The sequence below is a fragment of the Bufo bufo genome, chromosome 10 (genome assembly GCF_905171765.1).
Source record: "Bufo bufo chromosome 10, aBufBuf1.1, whole genome shotgun sequence".
Lineage (NCBI taxonomy): Eukaryota > Metazoa > Chordata > Amphibia > Anura > Bufonidae > Bufo > Bufo bufo.
In genome coordinates, this window is record NC_053398.1 from 102,351,831 (window position 1) to 102,365,896 (window position 14,066).

General features: G+C 41.4%; 1 protein-coding gene across 1 annotated transcript in view; it reads right to left on the reverse strand.

Annotated features, from left to right (window-relative positions):
• Nucleotides 1-950: 950 nt before the first annotated feature.
• The window catches only part of SLC7A6 (solute carrier family 7 member 6), a 51,388-nt gene continuing 38,272 nt past the window's right edge, over nucleotides 951-14,066 (reverse strand). Inside the window, exons 7-10 of the mRNA XM_040409841.1 lie at nucleotides 10,011-10,107; nucleotides 8,895-9,044; nucleotides 5,721-5,904; nucleotides 951-2,941 (exon numbers count right to left, since the gene is read on the reverse strand). Of these exons, the coding sequence (XP_040265775.1) occupies nucleotides 2,832-2,941; nucleotides 5,721-5,904; nucleotides 8,895-9,044; nucleotides 10,011-10,107 (541 nt within the window). The 3' untranslated portion in view covers nucleotides 951-2,831. The remainder of the gene's footprint in view (nucleotides 2,942-5,720; nucleotides 5,905-8,894; nucleotides 9,045-10,010; nucleotides 10,108-14,066) is intronic.

Below are 14,066 nucleotides of genomic sequence, written 5' to 3' on the forward strand. Positions count from 1 at the left end.
TTTTTTCCGCTCAGGTACAGAATAACCGCAGTGTAATACAGTGCCAGCAAATTGTATAAGATTCTGTAATCTCATACTGTGTGATTTCTGTAAGGTGCAGATTTGGTGTAGAAATGCATAGAAATTCGTGTGGATCTTCTGTGTGTTTACCTGAACTCATGTGCCGATAGCCTAAAACTCCAACCATGTGTTAGAGAGAAGTCGTAAAAGACGTCATAACCGCTTTGGCTCCTGGTTTACTCAAGAGAGTTGAAAGCAGACCATAGACTACAATGCAAGTCAACTGCTTCGATGGCCGATCTCAGCCTGCAGCTCATGAATATCAAGGACGTTGCACTGGAAGGATTCCAGTTTGTCATGTGCTGCCCATGCTCAACAGTGATTTTAAGAATGCTTCTCTTCCCCCTAGAGGACCTTTTAGACAGACTCCGAAGTGGGGCCAGACTAACCTGATCCCCGGCACTGGGTTCTGGCTCCATCGCTCCCCCACCACATCAACTTTTGCGTTTGACACGGCTCATGTGGACACCGCAGTCAATGACTGGCTGCAGCGGGGAAGAGTCTCCCATGTGTCATGTCACTGGGTCAAGTGACGCATGGTTGACACATCACCGCAGCTGCAGCCAGTCTTTGGCTACAGCAATCACATAATGAGACCTGCAGAGCAGCTAGGGGGATCAGGTAAGTTTGATTACCACATCAGGTCTGGCAACGCTAGGGGGTCTGTAGAAAAGACCCCCGGGATGAACAACCCCTTTAAGGGTCACTGCAACAAATTTATGTTGCCTTCATATCTGGGAGGAGCTAAAGCTACTACCGTATGCACTGGAATGAGAATTAGGTAGCTTCCCCTCACCAAAGTTCTTAAAGGGGTTGTGCCACTCATATAAATGTGTCCCACCCAACAGATATCGCTGTTATATCAATTTGACCAAATACAACCGTTTATCAAAACTGCCATGTTCTAACGTTATTAGCCTACCATTGCACCCTGTGACAAATCAGTTGCTGTTGGGTATGTCCTGTAGTAGAGCCCTGTTATACAGGACGCACATGCTCACAGTGCTTCAGTTATGGATGGCCGGACAGATGGATAATAGACAGATAAACAATGATAGTTTTGCTCTAAGAAATGATGGACATTAGCACAAGTTGTGCCTGTTATAAATCCAGTTACACACAGCAGGTTGAATACGTGGAGGAAGAAAATAAACTGGTGGCAAGTGTCACAGGATCTGCTGCTGTCAGGACACATCTCACTGCCCTAAGGCATGATGGGACAGTAGTCGCATGGGGGATAAGAGAAAGGTGCAAATCAGGTAAAAAATAAATTTAAAAAAATGGCAAAAAAAAAATCCAAGTAGAATGGGAGCTAGAGCACTTGATGAAAAGAAAATTTAGAGGGAAAAGTGCTACAAGCCCTTTAAACTAAAGGTACCCAGTATAAACCAAACTGTACTTCACATAGGTGTATTCACTTTCTGGTAAACTTACTCTTTTAAGGCACTCTATTAAAAAGTGAAGAAAAACATGGACGTAATACATGACATTTCCAAACTGTGCCTTGTAGCGTAAGAATTAATAAAATCTTTTCTGGAGTGTTCTTGCTGAAGAGGCAACGTGTGGACAATAATCAAGAAGCTAGGATTAGCTGATGAATGGGTGAAAAAACCAGGCCCAACAGGAGACCGATATGGCAGCCATGGCCCTGGCCTTTCACATATTCCCATCTTCAGTATAGGTCAGGGATCAGCAACCTCCAGCACTCCAGATGTTCTGAAACTACAACTCCCAGAGTGCTCCATGCACTTCTATGGGAGTTATGAGAACAGCCAAGCATGTTTGCATGCTGGGAGTTGTAGTTTAACAGCAGCTGGAGGTCCGAAGGTTGCCGATCCCTGGTATGGGCCATGAATATGTAAAAAGGTCCACATAGCTGGCAATCTCTCTCCTGAGAACCCCACCTATCAGGAGAATAGGGTTCTCATGATCACCACTCATCGATTCAAAGCAGCATCATTTTTTCTTGAAATCAATGGAGAAGAGGGGACTGTGAAGGAGTAGAAAGCAAACGGTGCTCAGCTCTTTCTACCATCACCTCTCTGCTTCAACATTAAAAGCAGTGAATGTGAACGACATCCACCGGATAGGCCAAAAGGCTCAAGATGGCCCATTAAAAGAATGAAAAAAACAAATTCCGGTAATCGTTTTTTTGAGGCTGAAGCTCACAATTTAGGATTAGGTGAGCAACCCTACCTCATTCACAAACGTAAAACATGCAAGGTCAGCATCAGCTTCATTTTTCATCATTTGCCTGACAGCTTCAGGATGAACATTATATAAAGAAAATAAAAAATAAAAATATATATAATAATAATTCCAACCTTTGTAAAGCTGTATGAAGAGACCCTGAAGACAAGCTCTAGAGGTTAGCATTGCACCTGGAATTCTGCATTTGGTAAAAGATTTTTTTAAAAACAGAGTGCATCTAGTCAATGATGGTTTCTACTGGTACCACCATCATCACTCGTGATTATCTTTAACTCCACCACCTATTCAGCCTCCGGCCTCATTCACACGTTTGTATTTTGGTCAGGATTTTCCATCATTATTTGTAAGACAAAACCAGGAGTTGAGCATGTTTTGGATCTCCTCCAAGTTCTGGCTTACAAACACTGACCAAAATACACATCCACATGAATGAAGCCTTATCCACATTTCCACCGTTTTCACCAAAGCCAATGCTACGCTCACATAATTGCACAGATTTCCTGCTTCCTTTCAGAACCGTCCTGTTCCGCTCAGAATTACGCTCTTTCTTCTTGACTTGGTCATAGCAGTTGTTTTGATTTCGCCTCTGGCGGTTTCTCACCATCATCATCATCATCAACCTCAGTCAACACGCAGTTGAAAAGCAGTTGGTTCCACTTTGTAAGAAAAGCTGAGGGAAAAGAAGTGCATTGCTTGTTACCTTAAAGGGAGTCTGTCGCCAGGAAATTCACTGGTAAACCTCAAACAATGCCTTGTAGGGCAAGTTCAGCTGAATGTAATGATACTTTACCTCCAGAATGAAGTGAAAGGCATCTTTAATCCATATGCAAATGAGAAGTTAAGTGCACAAAGGGTGGGCCCAAGCCACTGTGTGCACCCTTGCTCCCCCTGCTTCCTCTGCCAGCCCCTTCTCTCATTTCTGATTAGCAGAACCAAGAACCTGCATGGTCGTCTTATCTGACCCCATCAATCAAAGAGAGGGAGTGGCTGGCAGGAGGAGCAAGGGAGCACAGAGTGGCTTGGACCCGCCCTCAGTGCACTTAACTGCTCATTTGCATATGGATTAAAAGTACTTTTTCTCCAAAAGAAAACAGATCGCTAAGTGAAAGGCATCATTACATTTAGCTGAACTAGTCCTACAAGGCACTGTGTGAGGTTTAACTGTGAATTTCCTGGTGACAGACTCCCTATTACATACAAATATTCTCATTCACATCTTGCACTTTTTACAGCAGCAGGTCCCAATAAAGCGATATTCTCATCTCAGACATTTATGGCCTATCCACAAGATAAGAACAGCAATAGAAGTATATGTGGTTCAACAATAAACAAGCTAATGACACATCCATCATGATTATAGTATCACATTTTTATTAAACATGTATTACAGACATGATTGGCATACAGAAATAAATAAAAAAAAAAACTGTTAAAAACACCAACACAGTGGTGGTGACCACACGGCAGGATAAGCACAATAAAGTGCAAGTGCAAAAAGTATTTTTAGGAAGGTACTATAAAGTGCGGATTCAAGAGTTTATAAAGGAGTATTATACACACAGCCTATGGCTATGAAGAGTACAGATCAAATAACATATATATATATTTTTGATCTGTACTCTTCATAGCCATAGGCTGTGTGTATAATACTCCTTTATAAACTCTTGAATCCGCACTTTATAGTACCTTCCTAAAAATACTTTTTGCACTTGCACTTTATTGTGCTTATCCTGCCATGTGGTCACCACGACTGTGCTGGTGTTTTTAACATTTTTTTTAAATTTATTTCTGTATGCCAATCATGTCTGTAATACCTAAAATGTGATACTATAATCATGATGGATGTGTCATTAGCTTGTTGTTTATTGTTGAACCACATATACTTCTATTGCGGTTCTGTTCTATGGTGTATATAGGGTGATTATAGGTGGGGATATAGGTTTGGTGTTTATATAGCCACAAGATAAGTCATAAATGTCTGACAGATGCAGGTCCCAACTTTGGCACCTCACCCTAGTCTCTAAAACGTTCACATTACCTACTGTAGCGGAGACACCGAGATACTATACATCAGGCCCAGAAGAAAAACGACCCTTTCTGTCTACAGCAACCGTTCACTTTACGGATTTACTAGGCTGGGGGAGCATGAACGAAGGATCAGTTGCTATAGACAATATTTTTACTCCCCAGAGATACTGAACTTTATATATAGGCCTACTGCATTACTGTGCTGCCAGTGGACGTATGGCCTTACTGCAGAGATGTAGTGAAGTGATGGGTTGTGTTGTGCTGGTGATCTCTAGTCTTATTGTGCTTGTGTGGTGGCTATATTATATTACAACGATCCACCATGGCTTTTAGGTGATCTCCAATCTCCATCTCTTCATTATAAATTATTTTGGTGCCAAATTTCTCATCTCCTCGCTGCTCTCAGCTCCTATACCAACTGTTGGACTTCAGGTGGCCATAGACATGATAAAGATGATCAAGATAGACAATTTCAACCAAAACAATCATTTTTCAGGTGACATTTAACAAAGAATGATCTTTTGAGCTGACTGATAACAGACAATCATCATCTGAAAAGAAGTCGACAGTGTTTACAATTTTCTTCAGATAAAAGATCTTTCATTCAAAGAAGGTTCCCAGAAAGATCTTTCATCCATCACCCGGTTTCACTGAACATGTTTGCCCAATATGAACAGCTGTAACGGTCAAGATGGACTAAAGCGCGTATGGCTTTGTCGGTGAACCGATTGATCAATCATCGGCTTACTTCTATCTAATGTGTACGACCACCGTTAGTCCTGTTACCAACAACCAACTCTTGGAGACACCGTCAGGGGTTGTCACTGGATGACATTTCACATTCCTACTCTTTGGGTCAAGGACAGTAAATGGAAATAGGATTTATAGCTTTAGACTGCGAGCAAATCTTCTCAATAAAAGGGGTTGTCTAACTTCAGCAAAATGGCATGCGGACAAAGTGAATACAAGGCACTTACTAATGTATTGTGATTGTCCATATTGCCTCCTGTGTTGTCTGGATTCATTTTTCCATCGCATTATACACTACTCATATCCAGCAGTTATGACCAACCCTACAATCCAGCAGTGGTGGCCGTGCTTGCAAACTATAAAAAAGCACCAGCCTATGTGAGCTCCCACGGTCCCGGCAACCACTATTTCCTATAGTGTGCAAGCACGTCCACCACTGATGGGTTGAAGGGTTGTCATAACCATGGAAACGAGCATTGTATAATGTGGGATGTGGGATCCAGCCAGCAAAGGAGGCAATATGAACAATCACAATACATTAGTAAGTGCCTTGTGTTAACTTTTTCTACATGATGAATACCATTTGCTGAAGAGAGACAATCCCTTTAAGGATTATTTTTTTAACCAGTAGAAACATCAAAATACTAAATAAAACAGACTTGTTTCCTTACCCAATAATTTGCCGATGCAGGGTGGCCTTTTGGACTCTGGTAAGTAGACTCCCATAAAGTAAACTGGGACACCAGAAAGTGCAATGCCAATCCCAATGAGAGCGTTCACAGTATCGCTGTACAATGGGACACCGATCAGGAACACTGTACACAGGCAGAACACGATGGGGTAAAACAGGCTGAGCTGAAAACAGAGAACAAACCACCCGTTAACACTTCAGATCCAGTACAACAAAGCTACAGCATTCATCGAGTTATGCAGCTGCTGGACATGCGATATCCCACACTAATGTAATAGGATAGGTTGGTCTTATGTTTCAACCCCTTAAAGGGGTTTTCCAGGATTCATATACTGATGGCCTATCCGCAGTATTGGTATCTGATCAATGGGGGACCAATTCACAGCACCTCCAAGATCGGCTGTTAGAAGCTTAGTATGCTGTGAAGAGGCGGCAGTGCTCACCAGAGCTCTCGGCCTCTTCTAACAGCCCATCGGCAGGGTACTGGGTGTTGGACCCTCACCGAACAGATATTAATGACCTATTTTGAGGATAGGTCATCTACAGCATACAGGAATCCAGGAAAACCCATTTAAGCACCAGCCTATTTTGGGCCAAGTACTTCTTTTGTTTTTAAACTTGTCCCACTCCGAGAGCGATACATTTCTTTTTCTATTGATAGCGGTATGATGGCTTTTTTTTTGCAGGACAAGTTGTATATTTCAAATGGTACCAAATTGGGTAGATTTAATTTATTGATCAGCTTCAATTTTTAGTATTTTCCCATTTGTTCCCCTACTGTTTATCATGCTGTAAAATAAAGTAATTCTTCAAAATATGGCAATGCCAAATAAGTCTTTTTTTTTTACTTTTAGTATTTTTGGACAATAAAAACATGTCTTATGGAAAAGTCTTGTGTCACCATATTCTGACAAGTTGTAAACCCCAAGTTTGTGACTTTTTAAAACGTCATTGCTCCTAAATCTAGGCTCACTTGGCAACTCTACACCTCACCCTCACCACTTTCCGAAAAGAAGGCGCAGTGGGGGCGGAGCCATCCACCCCACCATTTTTCTGGCAAAAAAAAAAAGTTGTGAACCCCGTGTTTGTGACTTTTTAAAACACTGATGTGTCTAAATTCAGTCGCAATTGGTGTTTCTACGCAGCCCTTGCCACTTTCCAAAAAGAGAGCACAGCAAAGGAAAAGAGGGGCCGGCAGTCCCAAAACATTTATTTTCTTTTGCACCAATTTTATGGCATAAATGAAGACTGAAATCTTTCAGTTTAGATGCACAGACTGCTAGAGGATGTGCAGGGGTCATCAAGACCGATGCACCATATGCCGGTCTTGGTCAATCTCCCTCTATATCTTTTTATTTTTTATTTTTTTATTTATAGTTTTTCCATGTCATGTTAATAGGGCTTTAAAATATATAACATTCCGGTACATTATTGCTTCACAAAATGAAGCTGACTAGTACCTATTTGGAACTTGCAAATGGCAGCCCTGGAGACCACAGCAATCGCACAAAAAAATTTTGGTTATGTAGTGGGGGCGCCAAATCAGGTACAAATGAAGCTTCCTCACTTTTACACCTGTAGGTCTCTTTGTGGCTATTGTAGGTTTGTAATAATTTCCAAACCTGGACAGAACCACGGGATGTCAGCTGTTAGCTTCCTCTGACTCCCACAGGTGTCCTGCGGGACTCCCGCCAACACAAGTCCTGACTCCATGTTGTACTAGTGCTAGAAATATATGGTGCAGAGCAGGAACTACTCATTTTTTAAAATTCTTTCTGTTTGAGGGAATTAAAGCTGACTGTATACACCAGTGCTGTGGATTCGATAAGACAAAACTCTGTCTCCATTCCGGCATTTTATCACACTCTGGAGAGTGAATACAGGAGATGAGGACTGATTATCTATCACCAACAGAACACCCTGTTTATTACTGTTTATAGTATGAGGCCAGGAGAGAACACAGGAGAGGTGAGAACTGATTATCTATCACAACTAGAATGCCCTGCTTATCACTGTTTATATAGTGTAAGAACAGGAGAGGGGAGATCTGATTATCTATCACCACTAGAACACTCTGCGTATCACTGTTTATAGTATAAGAACAGGAAAGAACACAGGAGAGTTGAAAACTGATTATCTATCATCACTAAAACACCCTGCTTATCACAGTTTATAGTGTAAGGACAGGAGAGAACACAGGAGAGGTGAGAACAGATTATCTATCACCACTAGAACACCCTGCTTATCGCTGTTTATAGTATAAAGGACAAAAGAGATGAGAACTGATTATCTATCACCAATAGAACACCCTGCTCATCACTGTGTGTAGCATAGGGGACAAAAGAGAACACAGTAGAGGTGAGAACTGATTATCTATCACCACTAGAACACTTCTCTTTTGCAACCATTTTTTACTGCTCCAATTTTTAAATAAATGAAGGAACTTTGCACACAGTCTTGAGTAAAAATTCCCTACGGTTTTATGTATACAGCATATCTGGGCCTCCATCTTACAGGCTAAAACATGCCTTGTGTGTTGTCTGATCCTGCAGTTGCATGCAAGTCTTATTCAGCTGCCACTCATCACTAATAATAGATAGAAAAGAATGTCACAGGATCTCACTGCACACGGTTATAGTTTATAGTGTGCATAGGTGCTGTATACACAAAACAATAGGGGATTCTGTTTCTATTGTAGATCCATTGACCCATTGTGGGCAATGGGGGACTTTGCTTTTATCACAAATTAGCATGGTGTTTGAAAGCTTGCCAATTTCTACATAGCTTTTGCAGATCATGGCAGAATGGTGGAGAGCGATCAGCCTTCTGGTGTCCATAGACCTAGTTATCGCGAGGTGTGGCTGCAAGCAGTTTTGTCATGGTTTGGGTCATTTTCCAGCTCTGGGGCATGTATAGATGAAGCACACAAAATCAGCTACATGTACAGGCACTCACCAAGTGTAATAGCACGTTAACAGGCTCACATGAAATGGACTGAATGAGGTTATTCCTGTCAAATAATTTAACACGTGAAGGGCAAGAACATCCAGCGCAGAATGTTCAGGAGTCTACCTCCTCCAGCTATGACTGTCTTTTCCCTAGGGTACTGCAGCAAGATCTCACTGTGACAAAGCAATATTAGATGTGCACTGACCTTCACAGGCCTAGGCCTGCCAGGATCCTTCCAGCGGAGATAGATCTGTCCAGCAATAGACAATCCCACAAACAGCCAGTAACTGAAGCTGTAATAATTTATAAGCTGGAAGACATCTTTCACAGACAAGTAGACGAGGGTGGCAGCACACTGCAGAAGACAACACAGAAACACTTATAATGCACATAGCTTTTGTTTCTCAACGTTCCTACATCAAATGCCCCCGACTCAAAGAAATAACATCAAATATAACCCTACGGCTACGAACATATATTGTGCTGCCTATTACAGGGGTAGAACCATCTCACACATTTGTGGCATATCATTAGGATATGCCACCAATGTCAGATAGGTGCAGGTCCCAGAGGTAGGAACCGCACCTATATCTAGAACGAGGCCGTCAAAGAAAAGGAGAGAGCACCGCGCACGTGCTGTGTGCTCTCCATTCACTTCTATGGGAGTTCCGAAAGAGCCGAGCAAGCGTGCTCCGCCATTTCCAGAACTCCCATAAAAGTGAATGGTGAGTGCACTGCCACCTCTCCGTTCACCTCTATGGGGGTTCTGGAAATAATCAAGCCAGTACTCAGCTATTTTCAGCACTCCAAGTGAATGGAGGGTGGCAACGCTTGCGTGATGCATCCTCATTCACTTTGGGGGCCCCATTCTAGAAACCCGCACATATCTGAAATTGGTGGCATATCCTAGTCATTTGCCACCCATGTGGCAACCCCTTTAAAAGCCATGAGAACAGTGCAAAAAGATATGGGGGCATATTTACTATTCACCCGCCTCATCCGATGATTGGCTGAGCAGAGTCCCCAAACTTTTCCTGCCGTTTGAAGAACAGAAAACAGAAGAGGAGTGCAGTGTGGAGGTGGCCGGCGAGGGCGCAGGTTGCTGATCCCTGTACTAACATTTTATTGACCATTTGCTGGAAATAGACCAGCATTTTCATTGTGCTAAAATACCCCTTTAAGCCGATATTCATGCCTTTTACTCAATGAGTAGTCCCAATCTAGAAATCTTGACTTTCACGCCATTTCTAAATAGACTTTGTGAAGATGAACTGGCTTCTATAGCTGTTTGAAGCCAGATGCAAATAGAAGCAAATCTTACATTGAACAGGAGAGCAGACACTGGTGTGAACCTCTCCAGGTGTATCAAACACAGCATATCAGGGAGATGTCCTTGCCTCGCACCAACGAAGAACAGCCTGTGGACATAAAAAGGTAAAGGATAACCATTACATCTTCAAGCCTTCCTTCTACACCTGCCTTCACCCCTTAAGGCCTGGCCTATTTTGGGCCTTACAGAGCAAGAATTTTTTTTATTTAGTTTTTTCCTTATCACATTCTGAGGGCTCCTGCACATGACCATATCAGTTTTCATCACTTTTATCGGTCACATGTCCGAAGCACGGCTCAGATCCATTTATGTGAATGGGGCTGAGCTTCAATATCAAGCATAGCGTCTCACCAGAACTTCACAGCTTTCTCCAACAGCTGATCGGCGTGGGGTGCCGGGAGTCAGACCCCCGCCAATCTCATAGTAATGACATATCCAGAGGATAGCCCAGCAAAGTGAGAATCCCAGAAAACCCCCTTTAAATTCAGTTAAGTGTTTTCTGCAATTCTGTTACTTTCTTGCATTTTTTCATCACATACATCAGTTTTCACGACTGTATTTTGTATCCATGTCCAATATTTTTTACCCATTCATTTCTATGGGTCCGCAAAATAATTGACAGCACATGGATGTCATCTGTCTGCATCCGTGTGTCAGTTCTGCAAATTATAAAACATGTCCGATTCTTGTCCGCATTGCGGACTTGAATAGTCGTTTGTGGTAATAGGAGTGAGAAAAACGCGAATTGCACAGAGACTGCACAGCTACCTAGAAAGGTTATAGCTCAGCACAGGTGCTTCACACACACACACAAGTATACAGGTCAGTACTTTTCTGTAATTCCCTCCATTATCCTGGGACTGCTTCTGAGTGACTGTGGGACAGTTAGAAAGGAGATTCTTCTCAACTTTCTGTGTGTGCTGTGGATGTCAGTCTCCCCCCACCATCTTTGAGACACCTGCAAACCATATATTCAGTATGCACAGAGGAATATAAATAAATATATAATTATATATATATATATATATATATATATATATATACACACATACACACACACAGTACAGACCAAAAGTTTGGACACACCTTCTCATTCAAAGAGTTTTCTTTATTTTCATGACTATGAAGGCATCAAAACTATGAATTAACACATGTGGAATTATATACATAACAAACAAGTGTGAAACAACTGAAAATATATGTCATATTCTAGGTTCTTCAAAGTAGCCACCTTTTGCTTTGATTACTGCTTTGCACACTCTTGGCATTCTCTTGATGTCTTGAAGGAGTTCCCAGAGATGCTTAGCACTTGTTGGCCCTTTTGCCTTCACTCTGCGGTCCAGCTCACCCCAAACCATCTCGATTGGGTTCAGGTCCGGTGACTGTGAAGGCCAGGTCATATGGCGCAGCACCCCATCACTCTCCTTCATGGTCAAATAGCCCTTACTTTCAAAGTTTTCCCAATTTTTCGGCTGACTGACTGACCTTCATTTCTTAAAGTAATGATGGCCACTCGTTTTTCTTTACTTAGAATTTGTATTATGGCAAGAAAAAAGCAGCTAACAGTCTATTCAGTAGGACTATCAGCTGTGTATCCACCTGACTTCTCCTCAACGCCACTGATGGTCCCAACCCCATTTATAAGGCAAGAAATCCCACTTATTAAACCTGACAGGGCACACCTGTGAAGTGAAAAACATTTCAGGGGACTACCTCTTGAAGCTAATCAAGAGAATGCCAAGAGTGTGCAAAGCAGTAATCAAAGCAAAAGGTGGCTACTTTGGTGGAAGAACCTAGAATATGACATATTTTCAGTTGTTTCACACTTGTTTGTTATGTATACAATTCCACGTGTTAATTTATAGTTTTGATGCCTTCAGTGTGAATCTACAATTTTCATAGTCATGAAAATAAAGAAAACTCTTTGAATGAGAAGGTGTGTCCAAACTTTTGGTCTGTACTGTATATTGTTATGTATTGTTGAATATTATGAAGGACGTCAATGCATCTATTATCTCATATATTTCTCACTAGGAACGCATACACTCCTAAAGCATGTTGACAAGAATTTAACCCCTTCCCGACCTTTGACGTACTGTTACGTAATGGGAACCACGAGTTACCGCAATTTGACGTAATAGTACGTCATAGTGATCGCACGGGCACCGGAGCGGTGCACGTGCGATCACTGCAGGGGCCCGGCAGTCCGTGGTAGCCGGGCCCCTGCTGTATCCTCCGGCATCGCTGTAAAAGCCGATGCCGGCGGATTAACCCCTTCTATGCCGCGGTCCGCGCTGACCGCGACATAGAAGAGGTTTGTGTCAGGTGAGGGAGAGCCTCAAGTCCCCGCGCTGCTGCGGCGGGGACCCGATGCGACACAAGGCAGATGCGACACAAGGCAGATTCTACGGGAGCCGAGGAGATCCAGCCTGGGTCTCCTAGGCAACCTGTTAGTGTATGACTCACTGTCATACACTAACAGGCAATGCATTACAATACAGATGTATTGTAATGCATTGCAGAGGGGATCAGACCCCCAAAAGTGAATGTCATAAATAAAGTAAAGTTAAAAAAGTAAAAAAAAAAGTGTTTTTAATAAAAATTCATAAAGTAATAAAATTAATAAAGTAAAAAAGAAAAAAAAACGCCACTTTCCCCTTATTTTATAATAAAAAACAGAAAAAAAAAACAAAAAAAAAACACATATTAGGTATCGCCGCATCCGTAATGACCGGCTCTATAAATATATCACATGATCCACCCTGTCCGATAAACACCCTAAAAAAATATAAATGAAAACAGTGGGGGAAAAAAAAGCCATTTTTATCACCTTACATCACAAAAAGTGCAACACCAAGCGATCAAAAAGGCGTATGCCCCCCAAAATGGTATCAATAAAAGTCACCTCATCCCGCAAAAAATGAGCCCCTACCCAAGACAATCGCCCAAAAAAAAAAAAAAAAAAAAAACTATAGCTCTCAGAACATGGAGACACTAAAACATCATTTTTTTGTGTCAAAACTGCTATTATTGTGCTAAAGTGAAATACATAAAAAATATATATATATATATATACATATTAGGTATTGCCACGTCCGTAACAAACAGCTCTATAAAAATATTACATGACCTAATAACTCAGGTGAACACCGTAAAAAATGGCACCTTATCCCGTAGTTTCCAAAATGTGGTCACTTTTTTGAGTTTCTACTGTAGGGGTTCATCAGGGGGGCTTTAAATGGGACATGGCATCTAAAAACAGTTCAGCTAAATTTGCCTTCCAAAAAAACATATGGCGTTCGTTTCCTTCTGCGCCCTGCCGTGCACCAATACAGCAGTTTACGATCACATGTGGGGTGTTTCTGAAAACCGCAGAATCAGGGTAATAAATATTGAGTTTTATTTGGCTGTTAACCCTTGCTTTGCTACTGGAAAAAATTGATTAAAATGTAAAATCTGCCAAAAAAGTGAAATTCTGAAATTTCATCTCCATTTTCCATCAATTCTTGTGGAACACCTAAAGGGTTGACAAAGTTTGTAAAATCAGTTTTGTATACTTTGAGGGGTGTAGTTTCTAAAATGGGGTAATTTTTGGGTGGTTTCTATTATAAAAGCCCCACAAAGTGACTTCAGACCTGAACTGGTCCTTAAAAAGTGGGTTTTGGAAATTTTCCGAAAAATTTCAAGATTTGCTTCCATACTTCTAAGCCTTCTAACGTCCCCAAAAAATAAAATGTCATTTTCAAAATGATCCAAACATGAAGTAGACATATGTGGAATGTAAAGTACTTACCATGTTTGAAGGTATTACTATCTATTATAAGAGTAGAGAAATAGAAATTTGCTAATTTCTCTATATTTTTGGTAAGTTTGGTATTTTTTTATGAATAAAAATGTTTTTTTTTTTACTTATTTTTACCACTGCCATGAAGTACAATATGTGACGAGGAAATAATCTCAGAATAGCCTGTATAAGTAAAAGCGTTTTAAAGTTATCACCACATAAAGTGACACGTCAGATTTGCAAAAAATGGCCTGGGCAGGAAG